The sequence below is a fragment of the Trachurus japonicus genome, chromosome 20, assembly GCF_045865225.1.
Source record: "Trachurus japonicus isolate A0001 chromosome 20, Traja_1.0".
NCBI lineage: Eukaryota > Metazoa > Chordata > Actinopteri > Carangiformes > Carangidae > Trachurus > Trachurus japonicus.
In genome coordinates, this window is record NC_140926.1 from 26520204 (window position 1) to 26545971 (window position 25768).

General features: G+C 39.4%; 1 protein-coding gene across 1 annotated transcript; it reads left to right on the forward strand.

Moving 5' to 3' along the window:
• The first annotated feature begins 7402 nt into the window (after positions 1 to 7402).
• Positions 7403 to 20691, forward strand: LOC146967028 (coagulation factor XIII A chain-like). Its single transcript, XM_085762745.1, has 18 exons — positions 7403 to 7423; positions 8347 to 8408; positions 8503 to 8599; positions 9026 to 9199; positions 11109 to 11357; positions 12449 to 12567; positions 12659 to 12766; positions 14062 to 14236; positions 14452 to 14590; positions 16592 to 16695; positions 16778 to 16866; positions 16954 to 17107; positions 17187 to 17296; positions 18136 to 18301; positions 18411 to 18565; positions 19319 to 19455; positions 19537 to 19642; positions 20233 to 20691. The coding sequence occupies exons 2-18, from the start codon at positions 8355 to 8357 to the stop codon at positions 20266 to 20268; spliced, it is 2172 nt and encodes a 723-aa protein (XP_085618871.1). The 5' UTR covers positions 7403 to 7423; positions 8347 to 8354; the 3' UTR covers positions 20269 to 20691.
• The last annotated feature ends 5077 nt before the right edge of the window (positions 20692 to 25768 follow it).

The following is a 25768-nucleotide window of genomic DNA, read 5'->3' on the forward strand; positions in this document are numbered from 1 at the left end:
CACTTACACTGCCAGATTAACAAAACATCGGACACCACCTCATGTCTTCATTGTGACCTTATAGGCTGTGTAGGTTGCTGTCGATCACTATTATAGTCCAGTCATTTTATGAGAAAAGGTTAAACAAATTGCAACAGAAGCAAACTCAACTGATTTTGTATCCTCAGCATGTCCTGAGTGAGGGAAAAAAAGCCCCGAAGAATCCCATTAGGGGAAAGTTTAGAAAAACACCCAAACATATCCCATTTATACGAATATAAACATTTTTTTTCACGTGAATAGGGTAAAATTTTTAATCTTTAGATATCTCCATGAAAATTACTGAGTTGATTACTTACATTAAGACAAACAAAAAATGTATTACAAGTTTTTTGAAATTCTTTGTTAACATGAGCAAATGTACATACATTTGCATAAATCTGCATAAATTCCACCGTTTTGACGGCACATGTATGAAGGTGCTGTGGTGGTACCGGCATGAAAATTGGAATGAGTTGACTCCATCGGTCAACCGACAAGTTGACCACTTTAAATTTCAAGATGACTGTAAAATCCCCTGATTCGCACAAACTGAAATACGCTGCTATGGCCGGGTTTTGGTTGATTTTTCAAGATAGCCACATCCTTAGTAGAGCAGGTATGACATGAGCCAACAGTGCATAATCCAATTACGTATGGCTAATTTGCATACATACAGCACCTGATCTAAACATTGGGTAGAGCAGGTGAAAATGTCTTGTTCAATCTTGTTACGTATTACAGTTATAAAACTTAAGGAATGGAACCAATTTAGGCCCATGAGCATTAATAGAGACATTTTACCTGCTCTACTAAGGATGTGGCTGTCTTGAAAAATTGCAGTCATCTTGAAATTTAAAGTGGTCAACTTGTCGGTTGACCGATGGAGTCAACTCATTCCAATTTTCATGCCGGTACCACCACAGCAACTTCATATACACATGTGCCGTCAAAACGGTAAAATTTATGCAGATTTATGCAAATGTATGCAAATTTGCTCATGTTAACAAATAATTTCAAAAAACTTGTAATACATTTTTTGTTTGTCTTAATGTAAGTAATCAACTCAGTAATTTTCATGGAGATATCTAAAGGTTAAAAATTTTACCCTATTCACGTGAAAAAAACTTTTTATATTCGTATAAATGGGATATGTTTGGGTGTTTTTCTAAACTTTCCCCTAATGGGATTCTTCGGGGCTTTTTTTCCCTCACTCAGGACATGTTGGGGATACAAAATCAGTTGAGTTTGCTTCTGTTGCAATTTGTTTAACGTTGACCCCTTTTTTGGCCTAAAATTACTGGACTAATAGCCCTGCCCAGAGATTTACAACATACAGTGTTGTGAACAGACCCAAAGAAACGGCCTATTTTCGTGGCCTAAAAGAGTTTTTACCTGAAAAAAAAATACATAGTTCCATTGTTCGCTATAATATAATTTTTTCCAGCCCTTCACAGCCATGAATATTTGTACTTAAAGGGATAGTTCACCCTAGAATGATATTTCGCTCATTATCTACTCACCCTCATGTTGACTAAGGGCTGGAAGAACTTTCAGAGTCCACCGTCCCTTCTCTGAGTTACAGGGGGTCTTGTCGTAGCAGTGCATTTCAATGCAACGGTTGTAAAGGGACACCAGAGCTCTTCGTAAAAAAACACACACAAAAAAACATCCAAATACCTCCATGCTGCTCGTATGTAATGTCCGTCTTGTGCTGAAGCCCCAAATTGCGTAATTGTCCCGAAAAAAATTAAATAAGTCCACATTCCAAGCATGTTTGTAGCATTAGCTCCGGAGTGTCTGTTGTCCGGTCTTCCGCTGCCAGCGCGCATGCGCAAGGTTCGCACTGAGACCGACTCGAGTCAGTCGGTCTCAGTATCAGTATATTTTTGACAGTCTCTGAACAACATTTTACAGACAACTATGTAGTAGTTTAAAGGCTTTTCAACATGGATCAGCCTCAAATTCAAATTAAGAGGCAAGGCAAGGCAAGGCAAATTTATTTGTATAGCCGTTTTTACAAACAGTTTGTCTCAAAGGGCTTCACACATTAGCCTCGTAAACCAGCCTCTCGCGGAAATGCATTTCATTTCATTCCGAGGGAGAGTCTGGCCTCATCCCCATTCGAAGCGTTTGGACTGAAACCCTCAGAAGGCCGAGCCAATCAGCGTCGCCCGCTGTGATTGACACAGCACGTTGGCCAATCAGGGACCGACTGGTGCAAAGCCCCGTCACTACACCAACTTGCTGATTGGCTGAATGGGGTTGTCTGTCAACGCTACTACCAAAGATATTAAACCGTCTTTGCTACTACTCCCGCCCAGCTCCCACCCACCCCAAACGCTTAGAGGGGGGATGAGGCCAGACTCTCCTGAGAAATGAAATTAAATGCATTTCCGCGAGAGGCTGGTTTACGAGGCTATTCACACATGGCATCATAACAACATCCTCTGCCCTTAGACCCTCACATCCACTGAGGAAAAACTCCATGGAAAACCCTTTTAACAGGGAAAAATTGGAGAAACCTCAGGGTGAGCAACAGAGGAGGGATCCCTCACCCAGGATGGACAGACCCAAAATCAGTTAGATTAGTCCGTACACCTGTACAGGATTTTCTGCATTGTAGATTTTGAGATTGTTGTATTCATTACAAGTTATCTCTCTGGGAAGTCTGAAGCTTGCAACAAATGAAAAATGAAAAAACAAAAATGTCAAACTGGTTGAGGCACAAGAGAGGAAGCCGATATCAGCCAGTACAGGTCATCCTTCATCCTCTGATGATCATGAATGTTGAGGTCATCCATCCTGTTAACCCTTTAAATCCAAACCCCAAACCTTGATGGACATTATGCTGACTTTGTTTCATTTTTGACATGAAATTCAGTGATAACACTGAAAACACAACAACTCCATGTCTGAGGAGCAGGGTGACCTCCTCTGGTCTCACTTCCTCCTTCTTCTACTCCTCCTCCATGTCAGGGACACGTTGTCCTGTGAACTGTAGTTACCCACTGGATGTCCTGTCTTATATCTATTGTTTTATATTCTGTTCTTGCCTTTCATGGTCATTCTTTTCTGTCTTCACTGGCCAGTGCTTTTGTCTCATTCTGTTGTAACCCCTGTTTCTTGGTCATTCAACATGTAACAGCTACTCTGCCATAGCAGCTCATGTACATCCAAAAGATTGTCACATTTACACCCAAAGTGCTCCACAGTGAAGGGGTCGTAAAAAAAAAAAAAAAACTTAAATATTGCACTATTGCACTTACATGAAATAAACTACTGTAACTGATTAAATGATACATTAAACTCAATGGAATAATATCAATTATTAGTGCCAGGGGCAAACACACCAAAGCACTGACTACTACAGCTATGAGACAGCTGCAGAGGAATATTGTTAGCTTTTGTTGTCCTGCATGTTTTTTCTTGTTTTTCTTCTTATGCATTTTCTGTGTCAAATTTTGTTCGCTTGTCCTACACTTTTGAGAGGAACCGGGCAAATAAGGGGACGTGTCTACCAAATGTGCTTTTTGCACTCACGCAGTGTCAACTTTCTATGCAGATCCTATGAATCTGATCCTCTTGGCGGTGATGGTGATGGTGATGGTCTTGGCGGTGATGGTTTTTGTCGCAGTGCTCAGAACGCTATGAAAGAAATCTGTTAAACTTTCTGTGACATCATCGGCTAGAGTGGGAGAAGTTGTCTGAAATTGCCTGATTTTTTTCTCTGTCCACGCTGCTCCCGGCCACTAATTTTTCTCCACACACATGATTTCTTCAGTTGTAGACAAATTAATGTCCTCTCTTTGACAATGTGCTCAAAAAAGCAGAGAGACTTATAGAATTTAAACTGTCAGCCTCTGAATGCAGCCCAGTCCCTTCTTGCTGCTCATTGACTCCAATGTGTCAGTCTGATCAGCTCTGTCTTGACCTTAAGGTCTGGGTTTGATTCCCATGTTGACAGAGACACAGGGAGGGAGGAGCAACAATGTCAAACTGGACTTTTTAATATAAAGGTTCAGATATAACCAACGTTTCGACCAGAGGTCTTCTTCAGGGTGAGGTTGAAATGTTGGTTATGTCTGAACCTTTGTATTACGTAAAAAGCCCAGTTTGACATCACAGAGTGTGTGAATTCACTTTCCCTAAAAGAGGCAGAAACTAGCCACTGGACCACCGTGCACTGTTTAATTGATTCAGTCTATCCTCGATTCTTTATCTTTTTTAATTTCAAAAAATTCATATTGTTGTCATTCTCTTGGTGCCGTTATTTATATGTGACCGATGTTGTCTGGCCTGCCCTGAGCGGGATTCGAACCCTGGTCTCCCACACGGCAGGCGATGATGCCAATTGTTTCGCCAAGAAGTCAAGTCAGTTTAATTTCAGTAACACTAACCACCACACTCTGTCACATCTCCTTACTCCATTACATACATACATATATACAAACATACATACAGTACATACATATATGAGGAGATATATATATATGTATATATATGTATATATATATATATATATATATCCCTTCTGGCTCTTTTCTATATATATCTCATCTCATCATGGGACAACACTGAAGATATGACATTTTGATACTATGTAAAGTAGTCAGTGTACAGTTTGTATAACAGTGTAAATTTGCTGTCCCCTCAAAATAACTCAACAGCTATTTCTGTCTAAAACAAAACTGAGTACACCCTGTGACACTCTGAAAAGTTCATATTTCTTCTCTCATTTTCTCCTTTGTTCCTCTGTTTCTTTTCTATTCTTTTTTATAATAGATATGAGAATCATGAGGAGCTTCAGTAAAGGCCACTATAGGACCTAAACCTGGAGACACTGTGGTTACAAACCCTCTTGGTTCCTTCTCTCTTCTCATTCTGATTCTTCTCCCCTGAGTTTTCAGCCTCTTCTCTCTCTCATCGTCTGCCTATCTTGTCCATAAGAGCAAATCTGCTGATAGACCATAATAACTCTCAGTTAGTCCTGATGAGTCAGGCAGATTAGGAGGTGAGAGACATGACTCGACCTCTAGGGGACAAACCAGCCTGAAACCTGACCACTGGGGTTTACTCATGTCTGGCTGTCTGCCCAGAGACCACAGACCAACTCCTCTTACATTCCATCATGTTGTGTGGTGACTGATGAGATGTTGCACCAGAGGAGAGACACAGTCTGACATGCTCCTGACTTCTTATTTAGTCTTAGACCAGACAACCTTTATGGTAGACAATAAAGTCTAAAAATTACTACTACTAAAGTCTATTCTATTCTATTCTATTCTATTCTATTCTATTTATCATCATGTCTATTTTTGTTTTCAGGCCCAAATTATTTTACATTCAGACACATCTTGTGTTTGTGATAATGTGCAAACAATTTTCATTGGTTGAAGTTTTCTATGTGACCATGATCAATTCTGATGACCAGGAGAAATGACATTTTTAAATATGTACACCACTTGAGTCTAGTTTGGATGTACTGTCATGAGGTTTGGTCCTCCAGAAGATGAAGCCAACTGAGTTTGGTGATCCTTTGACTTTTCAACTGATGCTACTCACATAACGAATGCTGTAACAATGGGACTATTACAATGTCAGGCTTTCACTGAGCTACATGAAAATTGTGACCAAATTAATTCATGTCAGTCAAAAGACTGTCAGTCAAATGCAACTTTATTATCTGTAGCCTTTTTTTTTTTTTTTTTTTTTTTTACTTTATTGGCCAATTAGACACTCAAAATCCAAGTGCAGGGTAACTGCAGCTCCTCTAATGACCAAGAGTGAGTCTCCAACAGTGAGCCAGCCTCCATAGACTCCATGTTTAGTAATGTCCAATTTTACAACAGAAATAAACACATTTTCAGCCTGGTGCAAAATACAGTTTTGGCCTCAACATTTACTCTCTCCTTTGTGACGACTGGATGAAGGAACTCACCAGTTTACATTTTACTGAAGTTCTGTATAGTTGAGGATCATTGATATTGTGTCAGTTATTAAACCAGTGAACACTTAAATCTCTGAGTTTCTGAGAATTCAAAGCAGAACAGAAATGTCATTCTGCAAACAGGAAGCTGAACAGTTACTGACCAATCAGCTGCAGTGTGTCAGAATGACCTGGAGGTCAGAGGAAGTTGCTGCAGAGGGAATGGCTTTCCATGCAAAAATTAAACCAAAAATACATAAAACTGCACAACTTGTTGCGATCTAATGGGTTTTGAATCAACCAAGTCATCTTCATCACATTATTTAAACTGGAGATAAATTTATGTCATCAACTCAACTTTATACTGTTCACCCACATTCTGTTTGACAGAAGAAGCCACAACGTCGGGAGCCCAGACTGACATCAGTGACTGATCGTCAGTGTTGTAGAGCAATGTAATGTCAAGCAAACCTGTCTCCAACCAGCGCGTCCGTTTGGGTCGATGTTAAAAAATAAATGAATGAATGAATCTCACAGTAATGGGCTGTTTTGATTGTTTTTGAACAAAGTGTGTTTGAAAAATGTGTTGCAAAAGTGTGTTTTACAGTAACTGAGAGTAATATCTCTGTTTACCCAGAGTCTTATAACACATGAACGACTCGTGTGTGTCTTGAGTAATGGCTGAATGTTGGAGGTCACCATGACCTTGACATTGACCTCTGACCTTTGAGGTAGATTAGGTAGACATTGAGATATTGTGTCTAACAGACAGCACTGAGTCTGTCTTTCTTGTTGTTTAAATTCATTCTCCATAGATATATTTCTATATATTATATATACAAATATCCATGGTCAACTTTTCCATCCATCCATTTACTTATCTGTGCAGGGTCAAAGGGACATATTTTCACACATGTTGTACTTTGTTCCAGGTGTGTTCATGTAGATCATCACTGGTGATGTGAATCATCAGAGGAACTCACGACTTCAGTCAGAGTTAGTTTGTGACTGAAATGTGTTGGAATACAAGTGAACATCAGTAGAAAAGGACGTGTTGCTGCATCTGTTACAACACTGTGACATTATCATGTCACAAGCTGGTTGGTCTATAGGTCAAGGTCACCTTCACACACACACACACACACACACACAAAGGGGGGAGGGTATCAGTTTTACTTGTCTGTTGTATATTCAATAATAAGAATTGGTTGGCGAGATGACATGAAACTAAACTGAAAAAAACATGTGTGTGTGTGTGTGTGTGTGTGTGTGTGTGTGTGTGTGTGTGTGTGTGTGTGTGTGTGTGTGTTTGTGTGTGTGTGTGTGTGTGTGTGTGTGTGTGTGTGTGTGTGTGTGTGTGTGTGTGTGTGTGTGTGTGTGTTCGTAAAGAGGAAGCAGTGTGTGTATATAAATTGGTGTCAATCAAGTCAATCTCATCATCTTGGAAGCAACAAACTTCTCTCCTTCATCAGAGTGGTAAGATGCATTTTCATTGTATCTTGTTTTTTGTAACATTCTATATTTTTAACCACACACTACAATATTATGATATTGTATGTTTATATTATAATATTCTACAAGTCATTTCTCTGTTATTAAACAATGTATTTTCTTCTGTATATGAGGTGCACATGTTATTTTGTTCAACATTTACTGAACATCATGACATCTCATGTATATTGAACAACATTTTCATTCTTATTTGAGGTGTCTCTTGGCCTTTAAATCAAGTTAAGCTTGTTTGGTGTGATTTGTTAGATTTAGTTCTAATTTGCTTTGATATCATACATGTGTCTGCCTGTCAGATGTTTTAAATAATCTGCACCAAATTCACTGAATTATATGATTGTGACGTTCATCTGATTTTGCTTTCATATCATTATGTTGTTTTCTGTTAGATTTATATTTTTCTTTAGTTTAATGTGTGTTTTTTTAATATAGATTTTATGCTTCCCAGACTCTATTGGTTAACAATAACACTATGTTTGACAAATTTGACATCATTTGTCACATTATTTACAAGAAAAGCAGTGAGTTTAGGATATGTCCTTCCCAGTGTTGATGAAATGCATTTAAATTTAAATATAGAAACACGGGGGGAAAATCTATTTCAATTTAATGTTTTTAGAAGAAATGATGTGGATCAAATTTTGAATATTTATCACTCTTTTGTGCATGGTTATACCATTTGACATTTTCAAGGCATTCAGTCTTACTTTTGTTCCAAAATGGTTCCAATGTCATTTCAATAAAACCAACATGAATACAACATGTACATTTTAACAAGTCTGATTTATGCTTTTAAAATGATTTTACGATTTCTATATATTTCTGAATTGCTTGTCTTGTCAACCTTTATTTTTCACTGACCCTTGATCATTTTTTTTGTCTTTGTCTAGTGAACATCATGTCTCGTTTAGCCAGCGGAGCAACCTCCCACAGGGGGCGCTACACTCAACCGGTAACATAGGCTACACGATTTATTTCAGTTCAGACTTATTCTCCTCTCTTTATTCATTTTTTTATTTCATGATGATTTTTTTTATGACCTTAAGGTGCCGACCAGCAACCTGGAGACTGAGGATGATGATTTTCCAGAGTTTGAACCTTTTGATGACACGGAGGCCGGGCCCAGAAGCCACGCCCCTGGAGGTCAGAGCCACTTCCTTATTGGTCTTCATTGTTCCTGACCTCTGACCACAACCTGAAACTCATTCAGACCGCTGATAACTTATCTTTAACTTATGTTTAAATTATTTTGATTATTTATATTGTTCAGATTTCTTTCTTTTTCTTTTCTTTCTTTCTTTTTCTAACTTTAAATGATCATAATCAATTGATTTATAGGCTACTTGAAGTGACTGACCAAGGTTGAAGGTACTCACAGCTGCTTGTGGTAGTTTGATTGTGCCTTGTTTATGTTGGATAGCATACTAGATATACTAGATTTTTATGATACTTCAATAAACTGATATAGGCTATGTCACATGACAAAATACATGTAAATAATCAGAGTCAGGTCTGAGGTGTGAAGATGTGAGCAGAGGGAAGAGCTTGACACATCCCTCCTCCTCTCAGGGTCTCTGTCAGTGCAGAGCGTGGACATGTGTCAGCAGGTCAACAAACCGAACCACTACACCACTGCCTACGACACGGAGAACCTGGTGGTCCGCCGTGGTCAGGAGTTCGTCATCAGGGTGACCTTCAACCAGGTGCCGGCCCAGGAAGACTTCCAGCTGGAGTTCCTGATCGGTGAGTCTGGACCCTGATCTAATCTGATCTCTCAACATAGGCAGATACATACTTACATATTCAGTCACAGTGTGAACCAGATCTGTGGGTCCTGATTGGAGAGTTCCACCTTAGTCCAATGGTCTGAATCAGATCTTGGTTTGGACTGTACTGCATGGGTCTGCTCTGTCAATTAAATCCTTGTGTGTCTGTGTTTTGTGTTTGAAAGAGGATCTTGAATCCGAGCTCTTTACAAAACTTTCATTTATAAAATTCACTTAGAATCTGAACACTTTACTTCTTTATTCAGTATCAACACAGTTGTGAGTTACCAACTAAACAAATTAAAAAAAAAACATTTTCCCAGACAGACAATATGTAATCCAGCTGCAATTCTATTCAATGTTACAGTCTCGGGCATTTAAATTACATTTGTCTAAATATAATAAGTATTGATAAAAATCAGAATAGAGAAGATTGAGGTTGAGATTGAAGTGTTGTTGATAGCTCATCTGTACCAATCATTAACTAAAACATAACACTAGAATCATGAATATCAGATGTGTTTAGGTAAAGGAGCTAAATGTGTGTGATGAATGAGATTTATAATGAAGTTATTTCATAGATTAAAACACTGTGATAGATGATATGATACATGATACATGATAACAGCATATTCAATTACAATCCCATCAGAGCTGCAGTCTGTAGTGGGGGGTGTGGTCAGAGTGTGTGTCACAGAGCGACCCGCCTGAGACAAACAGTTAAACTGCTCCCTCGTTAACCAATTAGCTGCTTTGGAGACGTTTGTTAACACCAAGCGATTAGATGACTGTCGCTTCGTTAGGCAGCATCACTTTCATTTGGCTGGCTAATTAGAACACACACTCCCACCGGCATTGTCATTAGAAGAACACACAACAGACTTCTCAGAGCTGCTGTGTGACAGATGTTCACAGCACTGACTGGAAAAAGTAGGAAATACAACATTTCTTATGTTAGACACATCATCTTTGTCATCACTTTTTTAGAAAAAAAACGCCATTTTTTATCATTTTTTTATGAAGCAGTCACCTACAGTATAACAACTTATATAGTACAGAAAAAATAGATAAATCATTAAGATATACACAAGAAGTGCTCTGGTAAAACACATGGAGAAGCTTATTTTTCTCGGTATTTCACATCAGTGTGTATATTTTGTTTGTTTTGTGTGTGTGTGTGTGTGTGTGTGTGTGTGTGTGTGTGTGTGTGTGTGTGTGTGTGTGTGTGTGTGTGTGTGTGTGTGTGTGTGTGTGTGTGTGTGTGTGACAGTACATACATGAATAAGCACAAAGAGATTCAGAACAATCAGAACAAGAATGCAATCAGAATGTAATCATAAACACATAACTGAATCAATGTCCACCTTTGTCAGTTTCATAATTTCATAGTTTAGTCATTAAGGTCATTTAGCAATAATACCATTAAATGCAACACCAGCTGCCTCTTGGTCCAGATGTTCATTCATGTCTAAAGGAGACTGACTGAGATGCTGGGGGAGTTCATGACAAGCCCCACCGGAGCACTTGAATGTTTTGTTTGTCATCTTCTGTTTCTGCTCCAGTTCCTCATAATCACTTCCCTCCCCTTCTCTTAATCAGCTCCTTCCTCCCTTCCTTTGTCACCTCTCCTCCCCTCCTTGTTTCCTTCCCATTTATTACTTCTCTGCCTTGTCTCTTCTCCTCTCCCCCTCTCTCATCTTGTCCCTTCTCTCTGCTTATTGACTGTCTACTCATCTTCACACTTCCTGTTCTTGTTTCTTGATCAGTGTTCTCCTTATCTCCTCTTGTCTCCCCTTGTTTCTCTCCTCCTCTCCTCTGCTCTCCTCTCCTCTCCTCTCATCTGCCACTCCTCCTCATCACTAATCCTCCTCCTTCTCCTCCTCCAGGCTCCAACCCTACAGCCAATAAGAACACCCTGATGGTGGTGACGTTTGGCTCCCGTGGCGGTGGCTCATGGTCAGGCCAGATCCTGGAGTCTAATGGAGAAACGTTGACGCTGGGCATCACCCCCACGCCCACCGCCATCATAGGGAAGTATCGTACTTATGTGGCCATTGATGTGGGTGGCGGCATACAGAGGAACAAGAGGGACCCCAGCACAGACCTGTACCTGCTCTTCAATGCCTGGTGTCCAGGTACAAACAGAGGCTTGTCCTCTGTCCTATCTAACAGCCTGCTCACATTTCACATTAGTTGAACCTGATAAATCGGGTGCAGTTACAGTATTAGATAATAAATATTTCTTCATGTTGGCCATTTTCCTTTATTATTGCTGTTCTTTGTCCTCTAGTGTCCTACCTTTGTGCTACTTCAACAATTTATATATCAAATTGTGCAGTGCAGCTTCTTTGGGACATTATTGCTATTATTTAAAGCAGAAGTAAGCGGAATATTTGTGTTAATATAAGTCTTAAATAGTTATATCTTCTGACAGCAATCACTTCTATAGAGTGTTTGGTCTGAAACACGGGTCTGTCAGTCACTCTGCTCTGCTGTAAGCCCAGGAGAAAACTTTCCTTGTATCCTACAACCTTTATCCAATGAGGAGAGAGAACGGCATAAAGGGGCGGTCCTCTCTGTGTGTGCAGCCAAGGGATGCACGTGAATGTGGTGACGTAGGGACGAGGGTGGGGACTGCTAACTCCATCGGCTGACAGGAAGTTAGCCAAAACGACCGAATCGCTTACTTCTGCTTTAACTTTTTGATATTCTTTATACTTTTTCAGATATTACTGTAAAATTTTTCAGATTTTTTTTTGTCCCATAGGAAATGTATTGGAACAGGTTTCAAGCTCTAAAAACTCTCCAACAACTTTCAGACTTCATTCAACTTCTAAAATTCATTAAAGTTCATTACTGAGATGGTAAATGGACTTGCACTTATATTTCTTGTCTAGTTACTCAACTTGTAGAATGTTCACAAGACTTTCAGCTATCATTTAAACAGCTTTGATTTATCACAGTATAGAACTCCTGTGATTCTAGCTGAGTCATGCCATGTCACATCCCACCTATGATCTGAAAACAGAGTGTGTTTGGTTTTACAGGAAGAGTCAGAGGTTTGGTGAGAGTAGTTTGACTGTTGAGTTTTGTGTTTACTGCACCGAAGGTCTCAAGAAATGTGTTTTGTGAAAAATTGTAACCATTCAGTTCTGTAAGTACCTATGAAACATGAAGAAAAGACAGCTCAGATGTAACACCATCTGCTGCTGTCTGCTGTCTGCAGAAGACCAAGTGTTCTGTCCTAATGAGGCTGAGCGGAGGGAGTACGTCCTCAACGACACCGGTGTCATCTACCAGGGCTCGGTTGGAGCCGTGGCACACCGCACCTGGATGTACGGACAGGTAGAAACACACACACACACACACACACACACACATTATACAGGATTCAAGAAGAATGGTGTTAAAGTCAGTGTATTTTCTATCTTTGCAGTTTGAACGTGGCATTTTAGACGCCTGCATTCACATCTTGGATGCCTCTCGGATGCCAATTTACAGCCGAGGCAACGTCATCCAGCTGGTCAGGAAGGGCTCGGCCATGGTGAGAGCACAGGGCAAGAAAACAGGCTGACTCTGTGTTCTGAGACCATTTGAGTGTGTGTGATTTATGTTGACGTCATTTCAAATTGGTCAGTAACACTCAAAGAACCTTTATATTTGTTATTTATAAAACCGTATTTATTTAGTGTCCATTGTTAAAGGGATAGTTCACCCAAAATTCAAATTTCACTCATTATCTACTCACCCTCATGTCGACTAAGAGCTGTGAGAATTTTCAGAGTCCTCCGTTCCTTCTCTGAGTTACGGGGATGGTCCGTGCAGCAGTATTTGTCCATATAATGGTTGTCAATGGATACCAACTATCTTCGTCCAAAAAGACACACCAAAAAACATCCAAATACCTCCATAGTGCTTGTCTGTAATGTCCCTCTTGTATTGAAGCCCCAACATGAGAAATTGTTCCAAAAAAAATTAAATAAGTCTATATTTTAAGCTTGTTTGTAGCAGAAGCTCCCAGTGTCTCAGTTCACTGCTCTTCCTGTTTTTTCGGAACAATTTCTCATGTTGGGGCTTCAATACAAGAGGGACATTACAGACGAGCAGTATGGAGGTATTTGGATGTTTTTTGGTGTGTCTTTTTGGACGAAGAAAGTTGGTATCCATTCACAACCATTATATGGACAAATACTGCTGCGTGGACCCCCCCCCCCCCCATAACTCAGAGAAGGGACGGAGGACTCTGAAAATTCTCACAGCTCTTAGTTGACATGAGGGTGAGTAGATAATGAGTGAAATTTGAATTTTGGGTGAACTATCCCTTTAAGAACCCACTTTATTGGAGTAAATTTGTGTCTGTGGCAGACAGATCAGGACTACATACAAGACTAACTACATCTGAACAGCTAAATACCTACATTTTTCAGGAAATTAGGAGGACATTTTCCAAGACAATGCAGATACCTCAGATATCCTTGACCACCATGTAGCAGATCCTGTGCTTTTTGACATTAGGTTGTAATAATCTAAATCAAGACAGGCACAGTTAACATAGTTACAGTTAAACAACAGGTTCCATCTGTTTTAAGCAACCAGCTTGATTCATTGATGGCGCATTTTGGTCAAGAGGGAAATATTCCTGCAGCTAAGGAAGAACTGTTCAGACCATGTTGACTCCTAGAGGATAGACCCTGTTATCTGTGTTACTGGATGGCATAGTTTGATCATGTAGGACTGAGTCTGACATGTCCAAAACTCTTGGAGAGAAAAGGAGGTATGAGTTCTAATCACTCTAGTTTTTTTCTGGCTTTCACCTCCTCTTCCTCCTCCTCCTCTCAGCTGAACTCTCAGGATGACAGCGGTGTGTTGGTGGGCAACTGGAGCGAGGACTTCTCCATGGGCAAGCCTCCGACATCCTGGACAGGCAGCGTGAGGATCCTGCTGCAGTTCGTCAACACCGGAGTCCCCGTCTGCTTCGGCCAGTGCTGGGTGTTCGCTGGAGTCTTCAACACCTGTAAGAGCACACATACTGATCACGGCCCTCATGAACCCAAGTCAAGAGTTTGGATAGATGTTGCACATGGAAGGATCAAGTGTTCTTCTTCATTTAAAGAAGACCTTATTTTTGTTTGTGATAAACGAACAAGAAGACTTGATAATCCCAAAGAGTGTGTGTTTTTGGAGGAACAGGAAGTGATTATATATGATCGTGGTGTTTAAATGTTACAGTCCTACGCTGCCTCGGCATCCCAGCGAGGGTCATCACCAACTTCTCTTCAGCTCACGACAACACGGGCAACTTGAAGACTGACCTTATCTTCAAGCCAGACGGGACCCCGGACAAACGCCACACCAGGGACTCCATCTGGTCAGTGCAGTCTCTTCTTACTTTTCAAACCTGTATTTTACAAACTGTTTTCAGTATCAGTAAAAACCTACCTCAGTCGTTAACAGGAATCACATTTTTGAATTCAAAATTTGACCTTAGTGTTTCGGTATAATTATACCATGCATGGAGGCAAATATGGAAAAAGGAAACAGCAGCATTGATAAACAATTGCGTTGGAAAATATCAATCTTCAACTATCTCCATTACAAGTTTTTAAATGTTTGTTACCATAATCCCTACAGTCATAGCAGTAGGTTCATTACCTAATTGTTGGTGCAAGCTGTTTTTAGATAGGCGGGGCAGAGACGCGAGCAGCATGGTATTTCCGCCTTTCCTTCAACAAACTAAATACACAATCCAACAACTCCAAAACACTCTGATGGACAAGTTGTGACCTGCACCTACTCCTAAAACTATATGGACTATGGCAATAGGCCAATTTGCCAAAATCTGAAATATCCCTTTAACAATGTCAGTTACTCCCATGGCGCCATGTACAAGTCGGTGATAGTGGCTCAGGAGGGATAGTGGGTCGGGTTGGGAGGGTTGCCCAAGGACACTATAGCCCTGGGGCAAGACACCATCCCCATCTTGCCCCGTGTGAATGTGTATGATATGAATGTTTGGTGGTGGTCACAGGCACACTGAATAAATAATCATTTCTGTAACGCGCTTTGAGCATGCCATGAAAAAGCGATAGCCTATATAAATCCAAACCATTAGTATTAGTATTGTTATTATATATACAGTGGTGGACAGTAACGGAGTAAATTTACTTGAGTACTGTACTTAAGTACATATCCAGAGGATTTGTACTTTACTTGAGTATTAGATTTCTTTGGTACTTATTACTCTTACTTGAATACATTTCCAAGACAAATATTTTTACTTTTACTCGAGTTGAAGGCTGAAAAGTACTCGTTACTTTCAGGTCTGCTCTTTTTTTTTTTTTTTTTCTAAAATCCTATTGGATACAAGCTGTGTTTGTCAAAGAAGGAAACCCTAACCCCTAAAAGCAGCACATCAGTGCAGCTGCTTTCAAAGAGTTCATTCTCACTAACAAGAGTTAAAAGCTCCTTACATTCATTTAGAAAAAATTGTAGTCATTCATTGATGTGGAAAATAAGAAATTTACTCTTAGTTTTACTTTTACTTAAAGTAAATTTAAAAGCATGTACTTTTGGATACTTAAGTACCTTTAAAAGCAAGTACTTTTTTACTCTTACTCGGGTAGCATGTCGACTGAGCTACTTTTACTTGTAACAGAGTAAATTTTGACCAGTAGTATTTGTACTCTTACTCAAGTACTGGGGTCAAGTACTCTGTCCATCTCTGTATATATATATATATATATATATATATATATATATATAATCAATAATATATGCTCCAGACTCCACAGAGAGTAATCATGTTTTTACATTTGACCCAGTCATGTGATGCACTCGGTCCTGGGTATACTGTAAACTAGACCTGGAAATAATCTTGCACTATGTTGTACTGTTTGTCTTGGTTTTGTTTTGTATCATTGTCTATTTGTTGTTATTGTTTCTGTAGTGTATGGATGTCTCTCATCTGATGGATTCTGTTCTCTACATGGATATGTTGTGTTTCTATGGATGTCTCCACCTTTGTGTCCTTGTTTTGTGTACTTTAATGGCCTGAGGTCTTTTTAACATCACGCCGGAGGACACAGTTGTAAATTAGCCTTTGAACAGAAATGTTCATTAATATACACTGTCCTCTAAATAAATAGGTTAACAAAATACAATAAATAAATAAATGGTGTACTGTATAAATGGTGTACATACTTGGTTGATTGTGTCGAATTATTAAATGAGCACAGCTGTCTCACTTTTCTGTGAGATCAGAAAGCTGAAAGAGCAGGTGTTTGTAGATACTGAGTGTTCTCTGGGACTGTGAGGGCGAGCAGACAGGTATAAAACCACCTAACACATCCTCCACATCCACATCCTGTAGGAACTACCACTGCTGGAATGAGGCCAACATGGTCCGCCCTGACCTGCCCCCCGGCCTGGGAGGATGGCAGGTGGTGGACGCCACGCCCCAGGAGACCAGTGACGGTGGGAAAAGACGTCCAGAGGGACAGATTGATTCAAAACAAGTGGACTGCTGAATGATAACCACTCTATGCTTGATTTACAGGACATTTTCGGTGTGGTCCGGCCCCAGTCAGTGCCATTAAAGAGGGTCTGCTGTGCCACCCATTTGACTGTGGATTTGTCTTTGCTGAGGTTCTCTTTTTGTGGGGATCAATACTAATATTTGAACTGCTAGAGGTCATAGGTTTACATCCTGACCACTGTTTTCATCCCCCACAGGTGAACAGTGACGTGGTCTTCCTGAAGCGGGATCGCTATGGAAATCTGAATCCATTCAGGGTGGATAAGACTCATATTGGACAGGCTATTTACACCAAAGCTATAGGCAGCTCATCACCTATGGACGTCACACTCACGTACAAGTACCCTGAGGGTAACACACACACACACACACACACACACACACACAGAAGTTTGAGCTCCACCTGTACTGATGTGGTCTGTGTCTGCAGGGAGTGGAGATGACAACAGGACTATGGGCCGGGCGGAGGAATATGGTTGTGAGAGGGATCACTCTGAGCTGCCTGAGTCCCAGCTGTCAGTCATCATCAGTGCTGAGCAGGTAACCTTCCATCCATCTTTATATTCATGCACTACGTCTTTTTTTCCATTTATTTTTATATTCATGCACTACGTCTTTTTTTTTTTCTCTTTGTGTGCTCGGGTTATTAAAGCAGAAGTAAGCGGAATGTTTGTGTTAACATAAGTCTTAAATAGTTCTATCTTCCGACAGCAATCACTTCTATAGAGTGTTTGGTCTGAAACACGGGTCTGTCAGTCACTCTGCTCTGCTGTAAGCCCAGGAGAAAACTTTCCTTGTATCCTACAACCTTTATCCAATGAGGAGAGAGAACGGCATAAAGGGGCGGTCCTCTCTGTGTGTGCAGCCAAGGGATGCGCGTGAATGTGGTGACGTAGGGACGAGGGCGGGGACTGCTAACTCCATCGGCTGACAGGAAGTTAGCCAAAATGACCGGATCGTTTACTTCTGCTTTAAATATATGCCACCAATTTAGTATTGCATCTCAAACATTGTCATTCTAATGTTGTTTGCAGTTGTGTGTGGAGATCTGAAACCATATCTCAGCATTCATGTGTAGATTTGTGTAGGTGTAAAAGAATCGACAAAAATATCCACTCCAAGAAAGTCTGAACATAAATATGTTTTATAATGACTGATGACTGATGACTGGTGCTCAGATTCAGTACACGTTTACAATATGAATATACAGATTCCATTTCTAAGCTCCCAAAAAATGTAAAAGAGACTTTCATCATCAAACTTGGCCCCTATGTTACCCACAATGCAACTCAAGCCTGCTGGCAAACCTGAAGTGGACAACTGTACCATCCACCAACATGATGTCAGCTTGTCTTCTCTCCGTCCCTTCCTCTCTGCAGTGCATGCTGGGCTATGATGTGAACCTGGCAGTGGATTTCCACAACCAGGGTGACCATCAAAGAGTTGTGCACGCTCATCTGGCTGGATCAGTCGTCTTCTACACCGGAGTCACATCCAATCACTTCAAAGATCAGGACTTTGATGTTACAGTGGAGTCCTACCAGAGTGAGCAGCAGCAGTCACCTGATAGACCTGTATGGGTAAACTCAACTGGGATTATGGTGTCAAAACTATTGTGTGTGTGTGTGTGTGTGTGTGTGTGTGTGTGTTGTAGTGCAGCGTGTGATGTTGACGATCCCGGCTCTGGAGTACATGCCTCACCTGGGCTCACAGCTCTGCCTCCACTTTATTGTGACTGGACAATCTGAGGGCCAATCAATAAGCGCAATCAAGGTGATCAACCTGCAGACCCCGAGCCTCACCATGACGGTAAAAACACACACACACACACACACACACACACACACACACACATAACAACAACCATGATAAAGCACAATATACAGTATATAATTCAAATCCTGAAAACTGTACACTGCAAAAACTCTAAATCTTACCAAGAATATTTGTCTTATTTCTAGTCAAAACTAATCTCATTCTACTTAAAATAAGACTCATCACATTAAAAAGCAGCTTGTTTTTAGACACTTTTTACTTCTTTCAAGCATATTTTCACTTGAAATAAGTAGAAAAATCTGATAGTGGAGCAAGTTTTTCTTTCGTATTACAAGCACAAAAAAACTTGCTTTCACTGGCAGATTTTTCTACTCATTTCAAGTGAAAATTTGTTTGAAACAAGGGAAAATGATCTAAAAACAAGTTTATTTTTAGGTGATGAGTGGAAAGAGATTGGTTCTGACTAGAAATGAGACATTTTGACAAGTAATAAGACAAATATTCTTGGAAAGATTTAGAGTTTTTGCAGTGTAGGTACAATATGTATGTTTATTGTAACATTTTACACATTTTACATAACATTTAAAAAAACATTTCCTGACATATGACTTTATATAATAAATGAATGATAGGACATATAGCAGTATAAGTTACAATAAAATAAATGAACATAATGAACAAATAAAAAAATAAAAAGGGAAAAAAGGGGGGGGTGGGGGTAAATAGAAATTGAATCCTTGTTTATCTACTTTAAACTCTCCTCTTGTTCTCTTTCTCTGCTTGCAGGTGAGCGGTACACCTCAGGTGAAGAAGAAGATGTATGTGACTGTTTCCTTCACCAACCCGTACAGCTTCCCCCTCAACAACGTCCAGGTGGCCATCGACGGGCCAGGACTCATGGGAGACAGGATACGTGACTACAGGTAACACCTACATTTATCATATTGTGTTAACAGAAAGTATACAGTATATTGTGTATTTGAACCTCCCTGCGTGTGTTTCAGCGTCATCGAGCCTCAGGCTTCGTTCTCCTGGACGGAGGAGTTTGAACCTCGTCTGGATGGATCTCGCCGCATCGTAGCAGTGTTGGACAGTGACAACCTGAGTCAGGTAACCTTGACGACGTCCTCTGTTCATGTATTGGCCAGGACCAGTTCACCTGGAACACCATGACATTTTTCTATCACTATGCAACATTGTCTGTCATTATTCAGCCTGTTCAACAGTTCAATCCAGACTGAAACATTTGATCCCCAAATATACCCCCACACGTGTTTAATATACTAACGCTATTTGTCCATCAGCTGTTCAACTTAAATGTTAACACATTAAATGTAGTCAAGCTACTGAAATATGCTAAGTTTACAATTCAACAACATTAGCAAATTTCCTTCTCAGCAAACACTGTTGTGTTGCTCATTGGCATTAGCAAATGTGGGATGTTGTTATGACGCTGTGTAAAGCCCTTTGAAACAACAAAAAAAGGGCTATAAACTTGTCTTGCCAAATGACTAGCATTTAGCTGCCCATCAAACATGAAAATCATTTTCAAATCATTTGAAAATAGATCGAAAAGTTGCCTGCATGCAGTTTTAACAACCATGATAACATGTTAGCATGTTAGATGTACTGTAGATGAGTTACTTGAACTGAAGTGTTTTAGTTCATCTCTTGATGTCCGGGTGTATTTCTTCTTTCAGGTGTGGGGAGTTGCTGATGTCTTCATTTCACCCTGAGATGATTGCCTCAGAATGGTGACTGCTGCCCCTCATCATTTCCACCAATCACAGCAGCTTCAGACTGAGTGGGCGTAGCCAACAAGCAGAACAAGTATTATATGCTAACTGTGTTAATGATTTGTTTACTTCTTCAACAAAATTTAGACTGGTGTAGATCAAAGGTCAGATTGCTAATGCTCATGAGTGAGTTATCAACAATTAGATAGATATTAGTTAGGCAGTGCTTTACTACAAGGCCTCCTGTTTGGCAGAGATAGGCAGAATTTAAAATGTAATTACCAGAATATGACACAGTATAAAGTTAGTGTAAGCATGTAGAATATTTGGTAATGTAACAGTTGTGGTATTAAATGATAAATGATAGAGTTATTAAAACACTAAAATGTAGTGCTAACAATTACAAAATTTTGTTTTCCTTCAGTGGAACTTACAGATAGTTCACATACGAAGAAGACTCTCAGGAATCCTTTGAGACAGAACAGAGTCAGTTTAATCCATTTTCAATTAAACATGTAGTCCCACTTTACGTAATCAATACATTAGAAAAAAAAACTTTTCATGATGAAGTGAGAGACTGCAACATTATCTCCACTCTGACAGAATGGGCTGACATGTCAGTCATAGCGTTTGTCAATCAATAAACAACACTTACTAGAATTAGAATTTACAGCAGCAGGGCAGTCAGACCAACAGTGACAACACAGTCTGTACAATCATTTTTAATATCAGCTTCTTAAAAAGAAAGAAATCTAACATGATTGATTGTTTCTTGTTTTTTTTTGTCTTTAATACCCACTATTGATGCTGAACCTGTCTACTAACAATAAACGCATATGCAAAAGCACTCAACGTGTCAGCTACTCTTTTCCCTATATGCAGTCAGAAGTTTGGAGACACCTTCTCATTAAATGGTTTTACTTTATTTTGAATTACTTTCCACACTGTAGATTTATACTGACAGCAAAACTATTATATGAAGGAGCACATATGGAATTGTGTTAACACAAAAGTGTTAATTAAAACCAAAGTGTTATAAGATAAGTTTCCTTTATTTGTCCCGCAGTGGGGAAATTTACATTTGTGCAGCAGCAAATAGCAACAGTATAAAAAGAGAAACAGAATGAGACAAGAGGAATATAAACATCACACAACAATAATTTGTGTAAAAAAAATATATATATATATATCTGTCATGCTTAAGGCAAACGACAACCTGACCCGCAGAATAGAAAGATTCAGGAAATCCTTCATTGCTGCTGCCATCAAAATGCACAATGCCTTTTGTTAGGTTATACATGTTTACTTTTTATATCATTTTATATCATTTACATCATATCATTGTTATGTAAGCTGCTGAACGATCTGAATTTCCCTCCTTGTAAAGTATTTTCTATTCTATTCTAGTCTAAGTTCGATATGAACTCCTTCAATGTTGGAAAACTGTTGCAGGTGACAAACTCATGAAGATGATGACAGAATCAAAAGTGTGCAAAGCTGGCATAGTATTCCAAAGAATCTAAAATATAAAACATATTCTGCTATGTTTAACACTTTTTTTATTACTTATACTACATAACTCTTTACATGTTCCTTCATAGTTTTGATGTCTTCAGTTTGAATCTACAATGTAGAAAGTGATGAAAATAAAGAAAAAACACTGTCCAAACTTTTGATGGGTAGTGTATATTGTAAATACACACTAAAAAAGATGTGTTCATTTTATCCTGTTTCTTGTTCTGCAAAGTCAATAAGGATATTAAAAACATGTAAAAATATAAACGATATAGTATTCATGTACTGTAGAAATACTTCAAATGTGCAGGAGCACAGTGTGTTGAGAAACAAGCTCCTCCCCTCCCTCCATCTGGGAATATTGTGTTACAATAAACAAGCAACACCACAGACAGAGAGGAGATGTGACCTTTGGACAAACATCGACCTCTGGACTGTTTGTGTCTTTCTTATGTAACCAGTACGGAGACTTTTACCACTAGGTGGAGCCACCGGCCTTTTCACATGCCTCTAACCAGAATAACTTGTACTCCTGTAACCTGCACAGCTAAGAGTGCTACATTTATGTTCTCTAGTTTATGAGTATTTAATCTGTAGCTAAGTTTTCCTGTTACTTTTCCACCAGAATTTGGTGGAAATTCCAGCATTGGTTCCTGAAACAAAGCAGACCTTTGGAAAAGTTATCATTGGTTAGAATAGTGTTTTTAATTTACGCTTTCCCCCTCTGAATAACTGATTAAAGTCAGTTATTTAAATATTATACCTTTTATGTATATTTTCTGGAGTTTACATAGAGCAAATTCTCAAATAGAAATGAATCTAAATCTCAATGATAAACTCAACACAACTAATTGAAATGTATTTACGGATAGCCCCGATAATTGAACTAGAATAACTTAGCTGTGATTTGTTGGATTCAGAAATATCATAAATTCCCATGTGCAAATATAATATATCCACATTTTATTAATTTCCATACATACATACATGAAACAAAAGTATTTTATTCATAAAATAATTTGAACATTTTGTATGTATTAATATATTAGTTCATATTATAGACATATACAGTATTTTATCCATCTCAAAGCCTGTCAGTACTGGATAGTACAGATATAAACAACATTATAAACAATTGTGTCAACAATTCTGAGACAGACATACTTAGAATTAATTTTATAAAATATATAATAATATTACAGCAAAGTAAGCGATCCGGTGGTTTTGGCTAACTTCCTGTCAGCAGATGGAGTTAGCAGTCCCCGCCCTCGTCCCTACGTCACCACATTCACGCGCATTCCTTGGCTGCACACACAGAGAGGACCGCCCCTTTATGCCATTCTCTCTCCTCATTGGATAAAGGTTGTAGGATACAAGGAAAGTTTTCTCCTGGGCTTACAGCAGAGCAGAGTGACTGACAGACCCGTGTTTCAGACCAAACACTCGGAAGATATAACTATTTAAGACTTATATTAACACAAACATTCCGCTTACTTCTGCTTTAATAAAATTATATAAGCTTTTAACCTTGCAAAATCAAATATATATCATAAAAAGCGATAAGCACATAGTAATGTTAAAGTGTGTGGTTGTGTGGCAGCAGATCTGGTGCCACTTGTGTGATGGAGTGTGAAATGGTGAAAGTGTGTGTCTGCTGGTGTCTGGCTGCTGACAGGACCACAGTGTGTGATATCACCACTGTTAATATTAGACTCTACTGTAACTCACGTGTCACTCAGCACACAGTATCCTGCTGACAATGATCCTCATACACTTTTCTTTTTGTTATCTGTAAGTGAAGGCAGTAAAAACCCCCAACCCCCGCTCCCTCTCTGTTGTTGGTGACATGTTCAAAGGATAGACAGAGGATGAGATGATCCGACTGATTTTAGTGGAGCAGCAGTGGAGAAAGCATGCCAAGGTGTTCTACTCCATTATGAATGCTGAGTACTGAAGCTCATGTTAGCTCCAGTATTCAAGCCCCTTCACTTCAGGTTCACACTCACAGAGGTTCCAGCAGGTTCCAGCAGACCAGCATCTCAGCATCAGGTCTTTTTTTTTTTTTTTTTTTAATTGTGAAACACAAGACAAACAACATAATGGAATTACAGCAATGGATATACAAGATGTGCGTGTGTAGTTTGAGTGCAGTGTAGTGTGGTGATGGTAATAGTGCAAAGATAAGGAAAGAAATTAAAGAATCACGACGGTGACATACAGTAGGTCGCAATAACAAACACGATATAAAGGGTAGTAAGGATAACAGTTGTGATAGCAAACATAACATAACTCATAATAGTACTAATGACAGCATTAATTCTGAAGGTAAGAAGGAAGAAATAGGGACAGCCGGGATAAAGGATGAAAGAATGAAAGAAGGGAAGAGGGAGCAGAGGATGGATGTTTAAGTGGAATTGGACGTGAGTAAATAAATAAGAATAGAAAGATAAATTGATTAATTAATAAAATGAATGAATGAAGCTGTGCGAATGGGAGGAAAAAAAAGAAGTAAATAAATAAAGTTAATAAATAAGGAACATCACGTCTTAGTGGCGAGACTGGATAGAAGACACTGTGAGTAAAAGCCATGTGACAGTCTGCTGGACCGTCAAACTAAAGACTATAGGAGCATGAAGGGGAGGACCCTTAAAGACTGAGCAGAGCTCTGTGTGTGTGTGTGTGTGTGTGTGTGTGTGTGTGTGTGTGTGTGTGTGTGTGTGTGTGTGTGTGTGTGTGTGTGCATGTGCGAGCATGAATGCGTTTTGTAGCTGCCAACATTGCCAACCCTATCCCTGACAGCAACAGGTGAGTGGTTGTCAGGACAACTGTACCAAATGTGTCAGCATCACAAAACTGGTCTGTCCAGATACCACATCAGTTCACACATCACACACACACACACACACACACACACACACACACACACACACACACTCTCTCTCTCTCTCTCTCTCTGGTAATACTGTACCACCAAACACACGTTAGCAGCTCCAGCTCACCATCTCCCCCTATAGGGACTGCACATGTCATTACACCACGATCAAAGGGTCAAACTCTCCTTGTTCTCACCTGTTATTTCAGTGTGTGCATAGAACTTGAAAATGCAGGAGGTTTAAAAGAAATTAAAATAAAATTCTATCATGTGTCTGTTGTCTGAGGTAAATTGATGGAGCATGTAACATAAATGCCCAGTGAAGAGACACAAACACTGATCTGCAAGAATAAACAGAAACAACACATTTCCATCATTTTCATAACCTTATCTTTTATTGATTTTCTCTAAATCTGGGTAAAATTGCAACTCTGTACTTCTACTTGACTGACTCCATTTTGGAGGGAATGTTGTAGCTACTTCTCGGACTAGGTTTTCACATTTGTCTTTTCAGATCAAATACAGAACCCTCTTGTGAGAAGTCAGTGTGCCATTGGCTTCACCTTTAACCTCTCCATGCTGTCCTTTGTATCAGTGGTTCACAGACTGTCTCACATCAAGGCCTATAGACCCTACACTGACACAAATTAGACACTCTTTAACCACATATGAAGATTTTGGTTTTACGTGTTTTTTCTGAGAAAGTGTTTGAGGTACATACACTCTGTCATTGTGCTATTAATGGGTTCAACTGTTGTAAACATTATGGATATAGTATTAGCATTTTTGCTTGGATCCAAAGCAACCCCTTGAAGGACCACTGGAGGTCCCCGAACCCCACTTTGAGAACCACTGTTTTAAATAACCATACTAGTAGTTAAAAGCAGACCTGGTTAGTACAGAAGCATCAAGATTAATGATCTGACTGAACTCTTATTTTGGTAACTATGAACTTCTGTTGGACAAGTGTTCTTCCACTGTTATATTTGTGCTTGCTTGTAATTAATTCAGTTACTGGATCTCTCTGTCAGAGTTGCATGCTTTTTCCACATGCATGAGACAGAAAATATCCATACTGTACTGAATTAAAAGTCTTACTTTTCAGCTTGCCGT

What these genes read in the sequence shown, in the direction of transcription:
- LOC146967028 (XM_085762745.1), top strand. Translation starts at nt 8,355, where the DNA reads ATGTCTCGTTTAGCCAGCGGAGCAACCTCCCACAGGGGGCGCTACACT. An exon ending in CACGTACAAGTACCCTGAGG is followed by an intron (nt 17,108 to 17,186) that starts GTAACACACACA and finishes CTGTGTCTGCAG; the next exon opens with GGAGTGGAGATGACAACAGG. An exon ending in TACAGTGGAGTCCTACCAGA is followed by an intron (nt 18,302 to 18,410) that starts GTGAGCAGCAGC and finishes TGTGTGTTGTAG; the next exon opens with TGCAGCGTGTGATGTTGACG.